At 48.8% G+C, this 18,827-nt stretch overlaps 2 protein-coding genes across 21 annotated transcripts in view; one reads left to right on the plus strand and one right to left on the minus strand.

Moving 5' to 3' along the window:
• Positions 1 to 489: 489 nt before the first annotated feature.
• TMEM200B (transmembrane protein 200B) lies at positions 490 to 5,560 on the plus strand. The gene is made up of 2 exons (XM_007491505.3): positions 490 to 612; positions 3,256 to 5,560. The coding sequence occupies exon 2, from the start codon at positions 3,276 to 3,278 to the stop codon at positions 4,200 to 4,202; it is 927 nt and encodes a 308-aa protein (XP_007491567.1). The 5' UTR covers positions 490 to 612; positions 3,256 to 3,275; the 3' UTR covers positions 4,203 to 5,560.
• EPB41 (erythrocyte membrane protein band 4.1) overlaps positions 5,015 to 18,827 on the minus strand; it is a 216,212-nt gene continuing 202,399 nt past the window's right edge. For all 20 annotated transcript variants that reach the window (XM_056795407.1, XM_056795391.1, XM_056795405.1 and 17 more), the window contains 3 exons: positions 14,995 to 15,075; positions 9,793 to 9,896; positions 5,015 to 8,296 (listed from right to left, as the gene is read on the minus strand). In XM_056795407.1, coding sequence (XP_056651385.1) covers positions 9,798 to 9,896; positions 14,995 to 15,075 — 180 coding nt within the window. In that variant the 3' untranslated portion in view covers positions 5,015 to 8,296; positions 9,793 to 9,797. The remainder of the gene's footprint in view (positions 8,297 to 9,792; positions 9,897 to 14,994; positions 15,076 to 18,827) is intronic.

An 18,827-nucleotide genomic window follows, 5' to 3' on the forward strand; every position in this document is an offset into this window, starting at 1 on the left:
CCTCTCACCACTGCACTACCCACCCTCTTTCCGAAGGCCTGGGGGAGGGGAGAAAGTGTTCCCCAGAGGAATCCTGGGACCCCTGCAGGGACTGCACGTGCGTTCTGACACCGGGTCCCCCCCTTCCCAACATTTGGGGGATGGGGGAGAGAAGCCCCTTTTGCATCCTCCCTCCAATCTGCCTCCAGGGATGTTCTGGTCAAGGGAGTCCGCCGCCCTGACGGCACATCAAGGACACCCCCACCCTGCACCCCGCTCCAGATCTGAAGCCCGGGAAATGCTGAATGCGCCGCTGGCCTAGCCCCGGGGTGTCCCGAGAGCCAGGGTTGCCCCAACGCGGGGAGATTCCTAGGACTATCTCCGAGGGGGCTGGAGAGGTTGGGAAGGAGAGGTGAGGCCGCGGCGGGCTCGGGGCTTGGCGGGACTGGGGGTGGGGATGGGGAGGCGGAGGCGGAGCTGGAGCTGGGGGGGACGGGGCAGACAGGAGGCGGAGTCCATGGGCCGCTGGGGGTTGGGGGCAGCGGTTCTGAGAGGCCCGAGAGTCGGCTATGGAGCCGCGGCGGGAGGGGAGCGAGGCAACCGGACCCGAGCGGGAGGAGCCCGCCTGACCAGGTGAGTCGACAGTGGGCGGGGGCGGGCTAACGAAGGCCCCCCGTGATTCCTCCTTCCCACCCCCCAGAGGGAGGCGCCCGACGCGGGGAGGGGAGCCCGGGGCCGAAGCATCCAGCCGCCCAAACCAGGCCCCCAGCCTCCAGACTTCCCAAACTTCCCGGGCCCTTTGTTAAACTTTGCCCCTTTCCCTCCTCTCGGGCCCAGCCCGGCCGGGCCCCAAGCGTCGCCCCCCTCCCCCATCACCCAGAGGAGCCCGTGACCTTGTCTGGGCGCCAGTCCCCCCGCCCCAGCTCCTCCTGGCCTTGCCAGGTTCGCCCCGGGCTGTCTCGCACAACTTTTCCGAGTGTCTCGGACTCCTGGCCTCACATGCTATTATGCTGCCGCTATTCCGGACTGATCGGGGCAAACGCGGGACCCGCCCACGTCGGCTGAGCTGGGGGGAGGGCCCGGACTGTGGGCGGAGGCCCTGTAGCCGACCCTATGGCCCCTGTGCCCCCCCCTGTCCCCCGTCTGCCCCGCTGCCCTGACTCTCTCCTCTCTCGGTCTGCCTTGACTTTGCTGGGGGTCCGGGTCCACACGGGACCCGGGGGAGGGGTAAACGCCTGTTCCGGCCTCCCTAGACTTTCCATTCTTGGGGGAGAGAAGGGGGAGGACCGACACAGAGATGCTCTTCCACGTTCGGAGGAGCTGGGCTCCTCCGAGTCCAGGGCCAGGCCTCGGTCTCCTCCTAGACTCCCAGACATGGCCTCCTGGATGAAGTTCTTAGGAGGGCAGTTAGTGCAGAGAGTCCTGCACAAAGCAGGGCAGAACACTTGGCTCTGCCTCCACTTCTCGCGCTGACTGGCCTTTCCTTTTCCTCCGCCACCACAAAGATGATTTCTGTTAGGGTTTCCACCTTAAGTTGGGGGGGGGGGGGGCGGGGGAGGGTGTTCCGCGGCTCCCTGGGGTGGCCTGAATTGTCCAGCCATCACTGGCCGGCGGTGGTGGTGGGTGTGTGTTTGAAGGAGCGACTCCCTCCAAACCCCAAGTTAGCAAGAGGCATTAACGGGTGCCCACACTTCCGCGGGGTAGGAAGAAAAGCCCGCGTGAGGGCGTGAAGGATGTTGATCCTTCTGGACACTCGGCCCACCCACCGCCTTCTGCAGCCCAGAAATGCAGGAGATGTTGGGTGGGGAGGGTCCGCTTTCCCAGTTCTCCCGGAGCCCCCAGTTCCTTCCCACTCTCCTTCCTGCCCCCAGTGCAGCGTGAGGGGGGCAGAGATGGGGCTATTCCCTACCCCCCACTCCCACCCCAGGATGCTTCCTTCCCAGCCTGAGATGTACTCCGCAGGGCAGGGCTGACTCTACCGGAGATGACAGCTGTCAGCGGCAGGATCGGGATAGTCCATGATAGGGGGAGGAAGGGGACGGGGACAGGGCAGGCGGGACAGCCCTGAAGCCTGAGGGCCGGGGGAGGGGAGGGGGTGAGGAGTGGAAGAAAGGAGGCCGGGGAGGCAGGAAGAGGGGAGATGATTCATCGAGAAGGAGCCTGAATTGGAAACACTGCAATGTGGGGAAGTGTCCCGGAGAGGCCGGGGGAGGGGGGAGGGGGGAGGAGGAGCTAGGCCGGGCTGGCACCGAGGTCCCCCAGCCTTTCTCCCTCTCCCAAGGTTTCGGAGCTCAGGTCCCAGTTCCCGTTCCCTTCCCCTGCAGTCTCTCCATAGTACTCACGCTCACTCACACACACACACACAGATGGTTGTTTGCAGAGCCGAGCTCCAGCCCAGGGGCAAGCCAGGCTTCCTCGGATCATCTTAACTAGCTCATTGCCTCCTCGGGGGAGGGAGGAAGGGGGGAGCCTACCTTGCAGCCCCCAGAATTTGTAGATTTCTCTCCTTACGTCCTCGGCTTCTCCCTCCAAGTACCTGGGCTCGAGCTGGGTAAACGCTCTCCCCACCACCTCTCCTACTCCATCCAGCTTTAGTTCTGCCCGAGGATTGGTTTGGAAGGAGGCTGGGGGTGGAGGAGATCGTAGGGACTGGTCCTCCCAAATATCCACCCCACCCCGCCCGGAACGGAGATATGCGGGCCCTTGCCCTGGCCAACCAGGTTTGCCGGGCTAGGTTACGGGTGGGCAGGGGGTGAGGAGGAGAGCCCCCAAAGTTCTCCCTCCCGCGGGGCCCCGGGAGCCACGTGCGCTGGAGGTGGGGGTGGGGGTGGGGGTAGGGGAGGCGGGGCCGTACTCACCCGTAGAGAATCTGCTGCTGCGGACACTTCGGGCCCCTGCCCCCGCGCAGCCCAGCGAGGAGTCGGGGGGTGGGGGCTGGGGTGAGGAGGGGGCGGCCGGAGTCAGTACGATCTGGCCCCGGGTCTGGGAAGCTTCCGGATGGGGCGGAGAGAGTGTTGCGGCCCCCCTGCCCTCAGCCTCTCCGCCGGCCCGGCCAACTCTGGCTCCCGCCGCGTCTCCCTGGCTCGGAGCTTCGCTGCGGAAAACCCGGGCGGGGGCGGCTCCCCGCCTGCAGCCCCGGAGAATCCGGGGGCGCCGGGAAAGGTTCTCCAAGAGGGCCCTGAGAGCAGCTCCCCGTCCTCCCTGGAGAGACTGGGGCCAGGGCTCCAAACCCGGGCGTCCGGGCCCCGTCGGCTGACGCTCCTTCTCTCTCTGCAGAGCGCCCTGACGACGGGACAATGACCGCAGGGAGCCCCGGAGCCCGCGGGGAGGCACAGAGCCCGGAGTCCCCCGGTCTGCCTTCGGCCCCAGCCCGAGCCCTACGCCGCCTGGGCCGCCGCCGGCGCCTGGGCCGTCGCCGCTGCTCCCAGCCTGAGCTGCTGGGGCTGCGGGCTCGGTTGCGGCTGCGCTCGCCGTCGGGGGCCTTCGCGGCACTGGGGGCGCTCGTGGTGTTGGTGGGCATGGCCGTGGCCGTGGCGGGCTACTGGCCCCACCGCTCGGGGACGCTGGGGGCCCGTGCGGCCAATGCCACAGCGCCGGCGGAGCTACGACGGTCGAGCCGTCCCCCGGGCCCTTCCGAAAAGCTGAGGCTCCTGGGACCCGTGGTCATGGGCGTTGGGCTCTTCATCTTCATCTGCGCCAACACGCTGCTCTACGAAAATCGTGACTTAGAGACCCGACGGCTCCGCCAAGGGGCATTGCGGGCCCAGGCACTGCGACCTCCCGATAGCCCTGCCTGGGACTGCCAATCCAGGACTGCCCTGCCACCCGGGGGGGCCTGGCCGCCCGAGAGGAGAGACTTCTCGCCCCGTCGGGGCGCTTCCCCCGCCCTGTCCGTGCGGAGCCTTCGTTCGGAACCCCCGAGTCTGAGGCCGGCCCTGCCAGCCCCACCGCTCACCAGGTGGTCGCTGAGGGCCCCCGGGCCGCGGGGGGAGCCCTCCCCACCCTGGAGCCCCCGGGGCAGGTTGGGACACGTGGTCATCGCTGTGCAGCCGCAGGTTCTTGCAGGACACTCCAAATCTCTTGACTTGGGTCGAGGAGAGGTGATGCTGGGCACGCCGTCCAGCCGCGATCGCGCACACCGCAGCTGGCCCCGCCTGGACCTGCTCAACCTGGGCGGTTATACCAAACTGGACGGCGGTGGGGACTTAGGGGCTCGGGTCTGAAGGGCTCCAAGCTCATACTTCTACCAACCGGCAGTGTGTGCCCAGCGTGGTGTGAGTAAGACTGAGGTGTCGGGATCCCATCACAGCGTCTGCCCGACGCTGGAGCTGCCATCTAGCCCTTGAGCTCGCCCCGGGGCTGCCATCGATTGTTCTGCATACCCCAGGATGTCCTGGGTCTGACTTGGCAAGGAGAGCCCGAAGCCAGACCAGCGGCTGCTCCAGGCCTGTAGCAATGCTGGAGAATGAATTTCGGGAAGGGGCCGGACTTGAAACTAGCAAGTTCTTCCTGCTGGCCCCATTGGCCTTGGTCACCTGCGAAGCTGCCTGCCCAAGCCAAGCCAGAGCCCTGGGCTGAGCCCCGAGTTAGGGTGGGGGTTGCGGAGAACCGAGACAAGCACTGCGGTTCAGGGGTTGCTGCTAGGGTCTAGGAGTTCGGGAGCCATCAGGCTGCCTCCTGCTTTCTGTCCTTGCAGGGAACTGATGTACTTTAGGGAAACAGGCCCAGACCCCAAGCCTCTTCCTCAGGTTGCCCCCCACCCCCACCCCTCAGCTCTAAGGACCGCTGTAGCCACACTAGCCCTAATCTCTGAGCTCTGCCCCTCCGAGCCCAACCCCCTCCCCCAAGGAAGCACCTCCCCGTTCTACTGGGGCCTAGTTCCAGTTGGCCTGGAATAGTGGCCGCTTCTCAGAAATCCTTTACGACTCACTTGGAGGCCGCCTTCTTGGCATCAGGACCCAGAACCAGGGCCAGATTTGGGTCCCCTTCCCACCATTCCATTTTTGCTAGTCCCCATAGGAAACAAGAGACCAAGTCTTTGTTTGAAAATTTATTGAAAAAGTAATACAAGCAGCAAGACGGACCCAGAATGTCTAAACACTATCACAACCTACCCTGCCTCTCACTAAAATCCCAAATAGCAGATCCAATCATCACTTAATTCAATCTAAGGATTTTCCCATTTCGATTCTGCTGCCATAGCTCCTACTTCATCAAGAAATGTAAACAGCTATTCAATACAATTCATCATTGTGAGTTTTTGTTTTTAATTTACAAACCTTCATTTCTTTCTTTGCAACTAAAATAATACACCTGAAACTGATTTGTAGAAACCAAACCTAGATTAGATCAAGTTGGTGGAATTGGGTCTGGAGAGAGGAAATCGGCCAGTGCTGGGAGCTTGACAAGTCTCTCCTCTCCCGCCCTGCACTCCCACCCAACTGCCCTGGATGCTGAGCAGCCTAAGATGCTGTAAACAGATGCTCCTGCTGGCGTGTGGCTGGGGGGCTGGGGGGGGGGGGGCGGCAGATCCATCCCTGCAGTCTCACCTTGGGTGGAAGAGAATAAAACTGTAGAGAAAGTTGTCTGTGTTGTGTCTGAGTCACTTTGGTAAAGTTCCTGCCAAGTCACTAAACCTGGGGGTATGGATAAGCCTCTGGAGGACACATCCGAATTTGGGGTCCTCCTGCTCTAAATGTCTCCTCTCAGCCCTGGGTGGGGCCTAAGCCTTCTTTTCATCTGGTCCTTTTCTTACTTGAAATACAATAGGCAGAGAAAAATCTATTTGGGGTTAAGGTTGCAGGAAGGAAAGAAGGAGGTTTTGGGAGAGGGAATGCTACATACCATTATGTCTGGAGGAAACTGAGGCGGACAGAAGAGAGGAACACTGAATGAAGGCCACACAGCAAATAAGCCACTTGTGAGCCAAGTGGTGAACCACTGGGATAAAGACCCAGGCCTACCACATTAGTGCTCTAAAAGCCAGATCTTACCACTGCTCTGGGCCAGCTTTTCAGGAAGCTGTGGTCCTTCTCATTCTTGCTTTCTGAACCTCACTGGCACATTTACTAACATTCTCAAGACTTGCTTTCTATGTGAAGATAGCGGGCACTGGCTGCCCTCTGTAGAGAGATGCCTTATGGTGTTGGGCTGACAGGGAGTCATTCAATCACTTTATTTTTTTTTTAATTTTTTCTAAAACCCTGACCTTCCATCTTGGAGTCAATACTGTGTATTGGCTCCAAGGCAGAAGAGTGGTAAGGGCTAGGCAATGGGGGTCAAGTGACTTGCCCAGGGTCACACAGCTGGGAAGTGTCTAAGGTCAAATTTGAACCTAGGACCTCCCATCTCTAGGCCTGGCTCTCAGTCCACTGAGCCACCCAGCTGCCCCCTCATTCAGTCACTTTAGAGTAGTTTCCTATGTGACAAAGGACATGTTTGCTCCCCAGCAATTCTGGGATTTGCTATTACAAAGCATGGCTCATAACCCATTCTCCACCTGTAGCTGTGGCTTCATCAGCTCCATTTCTGGGGTGGCCTTTGTGACTAAGCACCATGTGGGGGGCTGACCTTCTCCAAAGAACACATTAACCTCAAGCTCCCTGAAGTCCACTCTTTTTTTCTTCCACTGAGATCAGTTCCAAAGTAACTGGATGCTCATGGCCTTGGGTGGCATCTCCTGGTCTACTGGCTCTAGGGCAGGGACAGGCACAGCATGGCAATCTGAGGGAAGGAGGTGGCTGACATAAGTCAGTTGCTTGATGGTACTACGTAGCTTGGACAAACTGCTTACTTTCTTGCCTCTTGCAGCTTACGTTGTCCTCACCCTAGGAAGCCTTTACTTCTTTCCTGCTCTAGTTTAGGACTTTCAGTTTGGGAAAATGTGTCCAGGACTACAAAAGCAGGCCAATAAGAGGACCAGAGAGAAAATCCTGAACCCCTCAGGGCCATAGCCCTGAGCTAGGGTAGGCAGGTGCCCCCAGGGAGGCATGGGAAACACTGCAATCCTGACTCCTGAGGACATTAGTTCTAACACTTCAAAATCAAATCCAGAAAACCTCAAACTCAAGTAGAAAATAGTCAAGCTTATGGAAGAAAGACATGCTCTGATTCCCAGGTCATGCTACAACCCTGGAAAAGGAGACAAAGGTCCCAGGCCCACAAGGGCCTAGGTTTAGGGAGAAACCTCTTGGTAGACACTAGGGGGAAGAAAAGAAGGTCCAGGTCTGGCTGCTCTGATACCTCTGGATCAGTGAAGCTTCCCCAGGAATGCTTCTTGGCAGAACCTGACATTTCAAGGCCAATTCCACCACTCTCCTATAGGAGAGCAGCACATGGTCAGAAACAGAGACTTACTCTCACACCTCATTAAGCCTCCCCATAGTCCCTCCTGAAGCCATTAGGTAGGACAAGCATTTTTTTGATGTATCTGCTGATCATCCTTGCTGGGTAGATACTGCACAGTCCACCTGAGTGGTCAGCAGCTGTGGTTTCAATATTCCTGTCCATAAATTTGATGTGTTGTGTTGGGGGAGAAAGGCTGTTCCTGAAGGGGCTAAAAGGTTAAGGAGGTGGGTGACAGTTCCATGAATGTGCTTGATAATTCACAGTATCATATGTTTGAAGTAAGTTCCAGTTTCTTTGCTCTAAACAGCTACTGAAATAGCTTTTTAAAAAAAGTGTTAGAAAAACACTACATTCGCAGCCGAGGTCTCTGCCCGTTATGGTGTGCGTTTGGCTTTCTGCCCATAATTCTCAAAGGAACACCCTTCCAATCAGGCACTGGGGAAATGCCTCTACTACCCCAGACTTCAATCAGGCAGATGAAATGAACTCACTGGCTCTGGGGGTAGGGTGGGGGTGGGGGGTGGGGAAGAGCTGGTTTTTGTAGCTCTATCTGTCACCAACAGGGTGCGATAAAGTACAGAGATGAATAATCTGGCTTTCTCCTCCAGCACAATGGATGAGGTTCTTTTGGGCAGCAAAGCCCATGGAATGGTCAGTGCCTGGGGTCAAAAACTGGTATGAAAAAGTGAGGAGTGCAAGCCACCCTGAAAAAAATCACCACCGCTTAGCTAAAAAACAGTCCATAGAGTAAAAAGCTGGGCAGTTTCTGGCATCACAATCTAGAAAAAGCTATGGCAAAGGCTCAGTGGCACCTAGAAGAATCCCACATCATGAGTTCCAAATGCAAAGGAAGATGAATTTTCAGTGATTTTGGAAAAATCTCGAAAGTCCAAAGTCTGAATGTTGAACGAAGTTTCATTTTTGTTCGGGTAGTTTTCTCCAAGACTAGAAAAGGAGTGAGGTGAGATTCCTGGAAGAAAAAAGAAAGGCAGATCAAAGAGAGACAAGGGAGAAAGCCAACCTAGCTTATTGCTCTTGTTCTAATGCTAGGTTTCCACTTACAAATAGAGTAGGTTGCAGATGGCAAATTTTAGAGCTAGAAGTCCCAGAATCTCTGAACTTGAAAGGCCATCCAGTTGAAGGGTTTTTAATTTGGGGCCTATAGGTTCCCAAGGGGTCAATGAATTTGGATAAGAAAAAATATTGCTTCTACTTTTACTATCCTCAAATTACAATTTAGCATTTCAATTATCTAAAGACATTCTGACAAAAGGAGGCAAGCAGAACAAGTCTAGCCCCACCTCCATGTGAACACATCCCCCCACCCCCCACCCCCACACAGTTACTTCAATTGATCCTTCTGTGCAATTTTGGTCACCCTCTTTTAGATACTCTCTAAATTGTTACTATTCTTCCCAAAATATAGGGGCCAGAATTGAACACAGTTGCCTAAGTGTGGTACCACCAGGCAAGCTGGAAGAGATGTTCTGGCACTATGTTCCTTATCATGTAGCCTAAGATTAAGTTTTTCTTTGGCTGCCATGTTGTACTATAGACTCAAAGAGAGCATGAAGTCCATGAAAATTTCCAGATCTTTGAAGAGATTTAAAAGGGAAGCATTTAGGGGGCAGCTGGGTAGCTCAGTAGATTGAGAGCCAGGCCTGGAGATGGGAGGTCCTAGGTTCAAATTTGACCTTAGACACTTCCCAGCTGTGTGACCCTGGGCAAGTCACTTGACCCCCATTGCCTAGCCCTTACCACTCTTCTGCCTTGGAGCCAATACACAATATTGACTCCAAGATGGAAGTTCAGGGTTTTAAAAAATAATAATAAAAGGGCAGCATTTAATAGATTCTTCCCTGTCTATAAAGTATTCAACTTGAATGATTTCTATAGTTCTTGGAACACTCCTATAAAATCAGTAACTTACTCTCCCCACTTTACAGACATAATAGTTTACACTCCTATAGCATTTTAAGGGTAGGTAGCCAAGGACTTTACCTTTATTATTTCACTTATCAGATACTAACCTGAAGTTCATGATTTTCCCAAGGTCTCACAGACAAGCTGGAGCCCAGTCTTCTCATACAGTGTTCTTTCTACTATTCCAGGAGAGGAAGACTAAGAAGATTTGAATCTGACTTCAAGGCTCCCAAACTAGAGTTAAAAATAAGTTTTCCTCTCCTCTCCTCTCCTATCCTCTCCTCTCCTCTCCTCTCCTCTCCTCTCCTCTCCTCTCCTCTCCTCTCCTCTCCTATCCCCACTTCCTTTAGCCACACTAAGTTTTGTCTACACCTCCTGATGTCCCATGCGGCCTTCTTTTTGGAATGGGGGCTCTTCTGGCTGGTTCACCCATGCTGGACAGACTACTACCAGTAGGCAATGGTGATAAACACTACTAGGTGCAGGTTAAGCCCTCATCTTCCTAAATGATATTGTGAGGATCTGTCAGGGATGCCTTCTTACCTGAGTTACTCCTCGGCAATCTCAGTCTCCTGATGGACCACGACCTTGGTCACTGACATGTCAGGGTGCTGCTCCTTAGCTTCTTTGATTGCCTGAACGAGGACCTAAGAGAGATAGTTGAAGTAATTAAAAAAGAAAGCAGCTGGACCAATTTACAAGGGAAGAAAATGGATTTATAACAGCATCTTTATGGTAAAGGCAATCCCTTATTCTTCCCTGAAGGTCTAACAAGTCCAGGGCAGAAAGTACACTAATCTAAGCTGATTAGGTCAGAGGAGATGAAAATCAAGTTCCAGACTAGAGAACACTAACAAGTAAGAAGATAAGATTGCTTTTAGGAGTGGGGAGAGAAGGAAGAGGGGACCCTTCCTTCCTCACTAAGTGCTCCTGAGAGGATTTATAGAGCATGTGAGGCTAAAGGGAAGAAGGCTGCATTTGAGCTGCATTAACAGCTCAAAAAGATAACAGGCTGGAGGAAGAAGTAGGTGAGTTTCCCATCCCCAGAGAGCTTTTAAGATGGATGATAACTTATAGGGAATAATGCACAGGTGGCTCCTACTCAGGTATGAACTGGCTCAGATGACCTGTGAAATCCTTTTTCATGCAGATTCTTATGATTTTCATATGTATGGGGCAGCAGAATGAAAAAAAAAAACACAAGGCAGAGGTACTCTGTTGCAGGAGTTGAGTGAGGAATCTAGGAAGGGATGCAAACCTAATGGGAAAGAACCTGACCATATGAAGATGGAGTCAAGAGCAGATCAGAAAAGCTATAAGAAGCTACAGGAGAAAACAGAAAGATGACACAATGAACTTTCACTAATTATGGGGGGAAACCCCATTGCTTCCCTTCACCCCTGCATTTTCCTTTGATTATTGTAAAGGCTTTCATATGTACATCACTGCATTCTTGAGTGATAGAAAACAAGAAGGTCAAATAGAAAATGAGAAGGGAAACAGATGAGACATGGCACTGGATGAAAACCTATTGCCCAAAGCTCAATCATGGGCTCAGAAGTCTTGTTCCTGTTTCACCTCTGGCCAACTCATCTTGCTATTCCCCCAGCCTTTCTCCAATACAAACTCTCCAGAATTTCAGAGCCCAGCTTAAGCACTATCTTCATAAATCCTAACCCTTTTTTGGACCACTCTTTCTTTCAGTGAGGTAATTCTCTTAAGGCAAGAAGAATTGAGTTTGGATATTACAATCTAGCATTTATCTGTACCCTAAATGCTCCATTCAGTTCAGGCAACATTTGACAAGCACCTACTATATGCTGGATTAGACACTGGGGATACCAAGGCAAAAAAAGGGGGGGGGGGAGTCATAATTCTCAAGGAATCTGCATTCTTCTGGGGGATAGAACATGTACATGGACAAGCTAATAAAAGCTCATCTGATAAGGGAGAGAGAACTAGCAGCTGAGAGGAGTGGGGGAACAGGAAGGCTTTGTGTATGGGGGCAGCACCTAAGCTAAGCTTTGAAAGAAGCTAGAGGTCCTAAGAATGAGAAGAAATTCTATTCTAGGAATGAGGACAGCCTACAGAAAGAAATGGAGGGAAGAAACAAAACACCAAGAAAATAAAACACCCAGTGGTCCATTGTGGCAAGAATGTAGAGAACAAGGAGTAAAACCAACTAAAGCTACCAAGTTGGAGTCAAATTGTAGGAGCCAGAATGAGAGGTTTTGTGTCTGATCCTCAAGGTAATAGGGAGCCACTGAAGATTTTTGAGGAGGGTAATGGCATGGTTGGATTGCGCTTTAGAAAGATTAGTAGTCACTTAAAAGAAGGCCTGGAGAAGAAAGCAAGAAGGGAAGGAGGGAAAGAGTTAGAAACAGATAGAGAGATATATAGATTGGAAGTATGCAGACCAATTAGCATGCTATTATAATAATTTGGGTTAGAAGTGATGAGGGTCCAACTCATATGTCATAGTCATATAGATGGAATGAATGTAAGATGTGGAGGTAGACACAGACATACACATAGGCAGCAGGGAAGAAGTCATTAGGGAAAGAGAGATTAAGGGAGAGAGATAGAGGCCGACTGACTAAGGGGCCAAACTCATAGATTAAGGGCACAAGTAGAAGGTGTGGTCTCAGCCCTCAAGGTGCTTATACTTTACTAGGGAATACAACACTGACTTGGACAAGTACAAGATAATTTGGTGGAAGCAGAGAACATTCCCAACTGGAGGAACAGAAAGACTGACTTCGTGGCCTATGAACTGGGGGGCCATGAAGGAAGATAGGGATTCTGAGAGACTGAGGTAGAGAGTGAAGAACTCAGCCAATAAGCATGCTATTAGGTGCGTGCTATTTGACAAGCCCTGGGCTGAGCACCTGGGATACAAAGAAGACAAAAACAGTCTCTGCCCTTTAGGAGATCACCATCTAATTCAAGGCAACATGTAAGTTAATAGGTACATACAAGATCTCTACAGGGGATCCAGAAGGTAATCTCAGAGGGAAAGGCCCCAGCAGTGAGGAAGACCAGGATGGGCATCCTGCAGAGAGTGGGATTTGAGCTGAGGCTTGAAGGAAGTCAAGGAAATCAAGAAGTAGAGGCGACAGGATAGGGCACTCTGGGCCTGGAGGCCAGGCAATGCAAAGGCATGGATGGAGTGCTGGGTGAAAGGAATGTACATGAAGGTCAGCTTAGCTGGAATGGAATCTGGTGAGAAAAGTATAAAAAGCCTGGAAAGGCAGCAGGAACCTTTGGCTAGCACATAAGAGGAAAACCAAGTATAATGGGCTTTTGATGCCAGGTTGGAAAGATGATGTTTATCCTGGAAGCAACAGGAAATCAAACAAGGTCTGTGGGCAGAGGAGTCACAGGGTCAGATCTGTCAGGTTATTTAGATGGGTTATAAGGAGGATGGATTAGAGAGGAAGAGACTGGAAGAAGGAGCTAATGAAGGAACTCCAAGGATGAGGTAATGAAGGGCTGAACTAGAGCTTTAGCCTTGAGAATAGAATGGGGGTCAACTCAATTAATGGAGGGGGTGAGAGAGGAGAGTTGTTAACTCCCAGGGTATTGATCTTGGTGCCTGAGAGGATAGAAGGGGGCTCTCAACAGAAATAAGAAAGCTTTGTAGAAGTGGCAATTTGCAGGAAAATACATGTTCCGGTTTGTTTATGCTGAATTTAAAGATACTGATCAAGGCAGACATCCAGTTAGAATTTTGTAAGGTAGGGGACTGGAGTTCAGAAGAGAGCTTATGTCTCCCTAACTAAACTCAGCAGCTTGAGATCAGGGACCATATTTTAACTTCTTGGTGAGTCAGTAAACATTTATCAAGTACCTACTATGTCTCGGGCTCTGTGCTAAGTACTAGGGATACAAAGAGAGGCAAAAGACAGTCTCTGTCCGCAAGAAGCTCATAATCTAGTGAGGAGACAACATGCAAATAACTATGTACTTACAAGATATACAATATATACAAGATAAATGGGAAATAATCAAAAGCGGAAAGGAACTAGAATTTAGAGGAATTGGGTCTCTCGTGGCACTTAGCAAAAGATTGGATACACAGTAGGTACAGTAGGATACAGCATCTAGTTTGAGGCACCACATTTTAGGAAATATATGAGAGCTGGAATGAATTAAGAGTAGGGCAGCTAGGTGGCTCCATGGTGCATAGAAAGCTGGGCTTCTTCCCGAGTTCAAATCTGGTCTCAGAAACTTACTAGCTGGGTAATCCTGGGCAAGTCATTTCACCCTGTATGCCTCAGTTTCTTCATCTGTCAAATAAGCCAGAGAAGCAAATGGCAAACCACAACTGGTATCTTTGCCAAGAAAAGCCCAAATGGGGTCACGGAAAGTCAGAAACGACTGAACAACAACAACAATTAAGAGTAGGACAATCAGGATGCTGAGAGTACTCAAAACTACACTATCTGTAGACTAACTGGAGTAAATGGAGCTGTTACACAAGAAGTAGAAAAGATTTAGTGGCATCAGGGAGAAAGGCAGCTATCTTCAAATATCTTAGAACTACTATATAAAGGGAAGGTTAGATTTGTTTCACTCAGCCCTAGAGGGCAGAATTAGGGCTAACAGGCAGAAGTTACAGGGAACATGATTTGGGCTAGATATAAAAGAAAAACTTCCTAACACTCAGAGAGGTTCATACGTGAAATCGTCTCCCCTTCTCCCCAGAGGTGGGACTGAGTAACCAGGCTATATTATCTCCTGTCAGATATGTTTTGTTTTACTACTGCTTGACTGCTGCCTTCCCAGTGACTGAAAGAGGAAGAACAGTGAGATGGCTTAACAGATTCCTTGGGGGCAAGAAGCTAAGTCCTCTCCCTTGGTTTACCATCCTGGTTTCTGGGTCCTTTCAATTACACATCCTTAACTTTTTATCTCAAATCTGCTTCTAGCCTAGCAGTTCAGGTTTGGTTTTGTTTTATTTTTAAAAGGCTTTCTGAATAATATCATCCTCAAGAAAGAAAGGATATGGAATTAGAGATTTGGTAATCCTGTTTGATGATGCTTGAGGCAAAAATAAGTTGTTTCTCCACCTTTCTAGGCTGTATAGCACTGACTTGGCTTAGCTGATACAAACAGTAATAATAATTCTGACCTTTTAGTCTCTAGTTGCCCAAAAGCAAGAAAATCACATGTTTATCACACAATGCCAGAGCTGGAAAGCCTTTTATTTAAAAAGGAGGAAATGAGAACCAGTGACACAAAGTAACTGTCCCAAGGTTACAGTGAGTTAGAATAGAAGCACCCTACCTAGTGCTTTTTCACTACACCTTTTTCATTGTTTCATGGCAAAAATATACAATACAAGCACACTTCACACAAAGTTGCCTTAACAAATATCAGCAATATGAATTTTCTGAATGCCAGTTGTTTACTACATATGGCTCTTGGAGTGTGCATCAAAAGCATGCTTATGGAATTAAATGGTCTTCCTTTTATAGCTTTGTTATGCTTATGTTATTTTCACCAAACTAACAAATGACAGGAATAGAGGGAGGGCAAGATCAGATATTTGTACCCACAACTATATTAATCTTTTAGAACAGGGCCTACATTTTTGCTCTTGTATCCTGAAATACCCATAGCCTTGTTTTCCACAGACTTTAGAAGAGTGCCTGGCATATGGTAGGTTCTTAATAGATGCTTACTGCTTGATTGATTCCTAATTAGGGGATTCTCTCCCCACTGGTTCTTTACCTCTCCTACCTGATCATGATCAATGTCGGCATCTCCTGTGATTACAATTCTTTTTTCAATCCGGGTTTCTGAGATCCCACCTTTTACAGTCTAAAATCAAAGAAAAAATGGTTATTAGGGGTCATAAAGGCAAAAAAAAAAGGGGGGACTTTAAATCTGCTGCTGCTTAGCAATTGAATCTGTATTTTTATCCCTTTCTCCAAGATTATAAGTGTAGATCCTTGGATCCCTGAAGTCTTCAATACAAAAATCCTTTTCCTTTCTCCATTCATATTATTTTCTCAATTTCTGTGATTAAGAAAAGCTACCATAAAAGAGGCAAGAAGAGGGTCTTAGAGTCAGGACTCTTGAGGTCCAGGCCCAAATTTCCCCTCCCTGGGGCTCATCTGCCTTCCCTATAAAATGAAGGATGTGGACAGGCCTGCCCCCCCCCCCCATATCTATATCTATATAGATATGCCTGTATATAACTGATGGAGAGGTGGTCCTCAAATCAGGATAATCTAGAGTGCTTTAAGGTTGGCAAAGTGATTCTTTACATCTATTATCTTATTTCACCCTCACAGAAATACCTGAAGGTAGGGATTTTTATTATTCCCATTCTATAGATAAGTAAACTAAGGCAGATGGAGATGAAGCTAGAATCTGAAGTAGAATTTGAACTCGGGTTTTCTTCCTGACTCCAAGCCCAACACCATTCACTGGGCACTGAGCTGCCTAAAATAGGTGGGCTAGTTTTACTTTGCTCTGTCGACATATTTTGGACTGAGTTTTAAAAGGGCAATGTGAAAAGAAAACAATAGCTGATATTTATATAGTACAAAGCTCTTTACTCACTACAACCCTGTGAGGCAAACAATGTAAGACTATCACAATTCCATCATAGACAAGTAGAATCATTCTCATTTTACAGATGAAGAAATTGAAGCTCAGAGTCCTTAAGCACCTAAACCCAGCAGTCTGGAAAGGGATGGAGTTGGAGCTCTAACCAGATAGCTGAACACTGAATAAAAGAATTCATGAAAAGCATTCATTAAGCACAGGTCCAAATGTCAGAAGGATGATTCTCAGTAAGGAGGATACAAATATAGGCAAGGCACTTCTTGACCTTAGGGAGATACAACTACACAGACCTGAGTAGGGCCCCAGAGGAGTTTTTGGTTTGAGAAGTCATCCTGATAGGGAAGGGAGCCATGGGGGCTCTGCTTCCTTTTGCCCAGTACTTGGCACATAGTTTCTGTCATTCCAAGTGTTGTTCTAAAAGGTTCGGGATTAAATGATGAGGGCACTGAGACGCTACTCAGCATCACATCTACTAGTTTTCTCAGAGCCCAAAGATATAGTTCCCCCTAATAATCTTTGTTTTTTTTTTTCCCAGCCCAAAAGCTCCTTCTTACTGGAGAGAAAAGAAAAATGAAGACATAGTTGGGCAGTTCTGTCTCCTCCCTGTCCTAGCCACCCTACCTGATCTATCTCTTTTCTGACCCAGACATGGTTGTTCCAAGCTCTCCTTGTCTATGGATCAATCTGACTTGAAATCCTGGACCTTTTTTGAGAGAATTTCACACAAAGGAGGCTGGCTCTATGGACCCTGTTCTCAGGGACAATGGAGCTTTATTGGGCAGAAGGTGGAAAAGAGTGAGAGTAGGGGCAGGACCACATGGGATAGATTGTTAAAATGAGACTTTTCTGAGGCCTCTCCCAGAAGAAAGCACAACAGCAGAGCCATTCTGGAACACTGCCCTGCTGCCTAAGCAACCCTAGGCTCTAATGAGAGCACAGGATTGGGCATTCCTACTTCAGCAAATGTGTATTTTGAAGCCTGCCACACACCAAATAGATGCCTATTCTTGGCAGGATGTTGTAGGATAGACTGGAATGAGGAAGAGAGAGACTTGAAACAGAAAAACTGCTCAGAAAGTTGTTAAAAACAATTCAGGCAAAAGATATTAAGGGTCTGAATTAAGTTGGTAGCTGTATGAAGGCAGGCCCAGGACTGCCTTGTCTAGGATAGAGACTGCAGAAGTTATCAATGCCCATTCACCTTACTATTATTGTTCAATCATTGCTGTGTCTAAATTCATGACCCCATGGGCCATAGCACGCCAGATCCTTTTATCCTCAATTATCTCCCAAAGTCCTCTCAAATTCATGTTCATTGTTTCTTTTTCTTATTTCTTCTCCTTTTATCTACAATCTTTTCCAAAAGTAGGGTCCTTCCAGGGAATCCTGTCTTCTCATTATGTAGCCAATGTATGACGTTCCAGTGAATAATGTGAATTAGTTTCAGTACTGACTGATTTGATCTCCTTGCTGTCCGAGGGACTCTCTAAAGTCAGCTTCAATATCAATTCAAAAGCATCAATTCTTCAGCACTCAACTTTCCTTATAGTCCAACTCTCACAGCGACATGTAGCTCTACAGGAAAAACCACTGACTATATAGAGCAAGGTGATTTCTCTGCTTTTTAGTATGCAGTCCAGATTTACCACAGCTTTCTTTTTGTGGCTGCAGTCACTATCTGCAGTGATCTTTGAGCCCAAGAATATAAAATCTGACACTGTTTCCATTTCTTCTCCCTCTATTTGCCAGGAAGTGATAGGATCTTGCCAAGATCTTAGCTTTTTTAATGTCAGGCTTCAAGCCAGCTTTTACACTCTTATTTCATCCTTACTAAGAGGCTTCTTAATTCTTTTTCACCTTCTTGCCATCAGTGGTATTGTTTGTAGGTCTGAGATTGTTGATATTTCTTTGGGCAGCCTTAATTTTGGCTTTTGATTCATCTAGCCTAGCATTTCACATGATATACTCTGTCAATAGGTTAAATAAGGTGACACTACGCAGCTTTGTCATACTCCTTTCCCAATCTCAAACCAATCATTTGTGTCATGTTTAACTGTTGCTTCTTGACCCACATACAGGTTCCTCAGGAGAAAAGTTTGATGCCCTGGCACTTCCATGTCTTTGAGGGCTTGCCACATTTTGTTGTGATCCACACACAGGCTTTAGTCTGTCTGAACTCTCTACTATGGTATGTCCATTTTGGGTAATCCTGCAGATGCCAAGATCTTTTATTTGTATGGTTCTTATGAATTTGTTCTGCCACCTCTTCTTAATCTCTCCTACTTCTGTTAAGTCTCTATGATTTTTGTCTTTTATCACACCCATTTTTTTTTATATGATAGGTTCCCTTGAGGTATCTAATTTTCTTGAAAGGATCTGTCCCATTCTATTGTTTTCTTCTATTTTTTTTTGCATTACTTAAGAAAACCTTCTTATCTCTCCTTGCTGTTCTGTGGAATTCTGTACTGAGTAGGGAGATCTTACTCCTTTTCTTTTCTCTTTTCCTCTTTCCTCAGCTATCTGTAAAACCTCATCACACAGCCATTTTGCTTCTTTGCTGTTCTTTTTCTTTGGGATTTTTTTTTTGTTGCTGGCTCCTGTATAATATTGCAAACCTTTTCCAACAGTTCTTCCAGAACTGTGTGTGTATATACATAGTTAACTTTTTATTTATTTTTCTAGATACTTGTTTCCTTTCTATTTAAATATAGGCTCATTTTGAGTAGGAATTATTTCATTTTTTTGGAACTTGTATCTCCAGTACCAGGCACTATAACAATTAGTATTTGACTGATTGATAGTGTTTTCTGGCTGACAAAATATTAAAGATAAGTAGTGCAATGATTACTCTCATTTTATAGCTGAGGAAACTGAGGCCAAGAAAAGGGATTTTCTTTAAGCTTAGTAGCTGGGACTGAACACAGGTTTTTAAAATTACAAATATAACACACACAAAAAATTTACATTATATTGTTTCCTTGAATCTACCAGCAAGAGAT

This window comes from Monodelphis domestica, chromosome 4 (assembly GCF_027887165.1).
Source record: "Monodelphis domestica isolate mMonDom1 chromosome 4, mMonDom1.pri, whole genome shotgun sequence".
NCBI lineage: Eukaryota > Metazoa > Chordata > Mammalia > Didelphimorphia > Didelphidae > Monodelphis > Monodelphis domestica.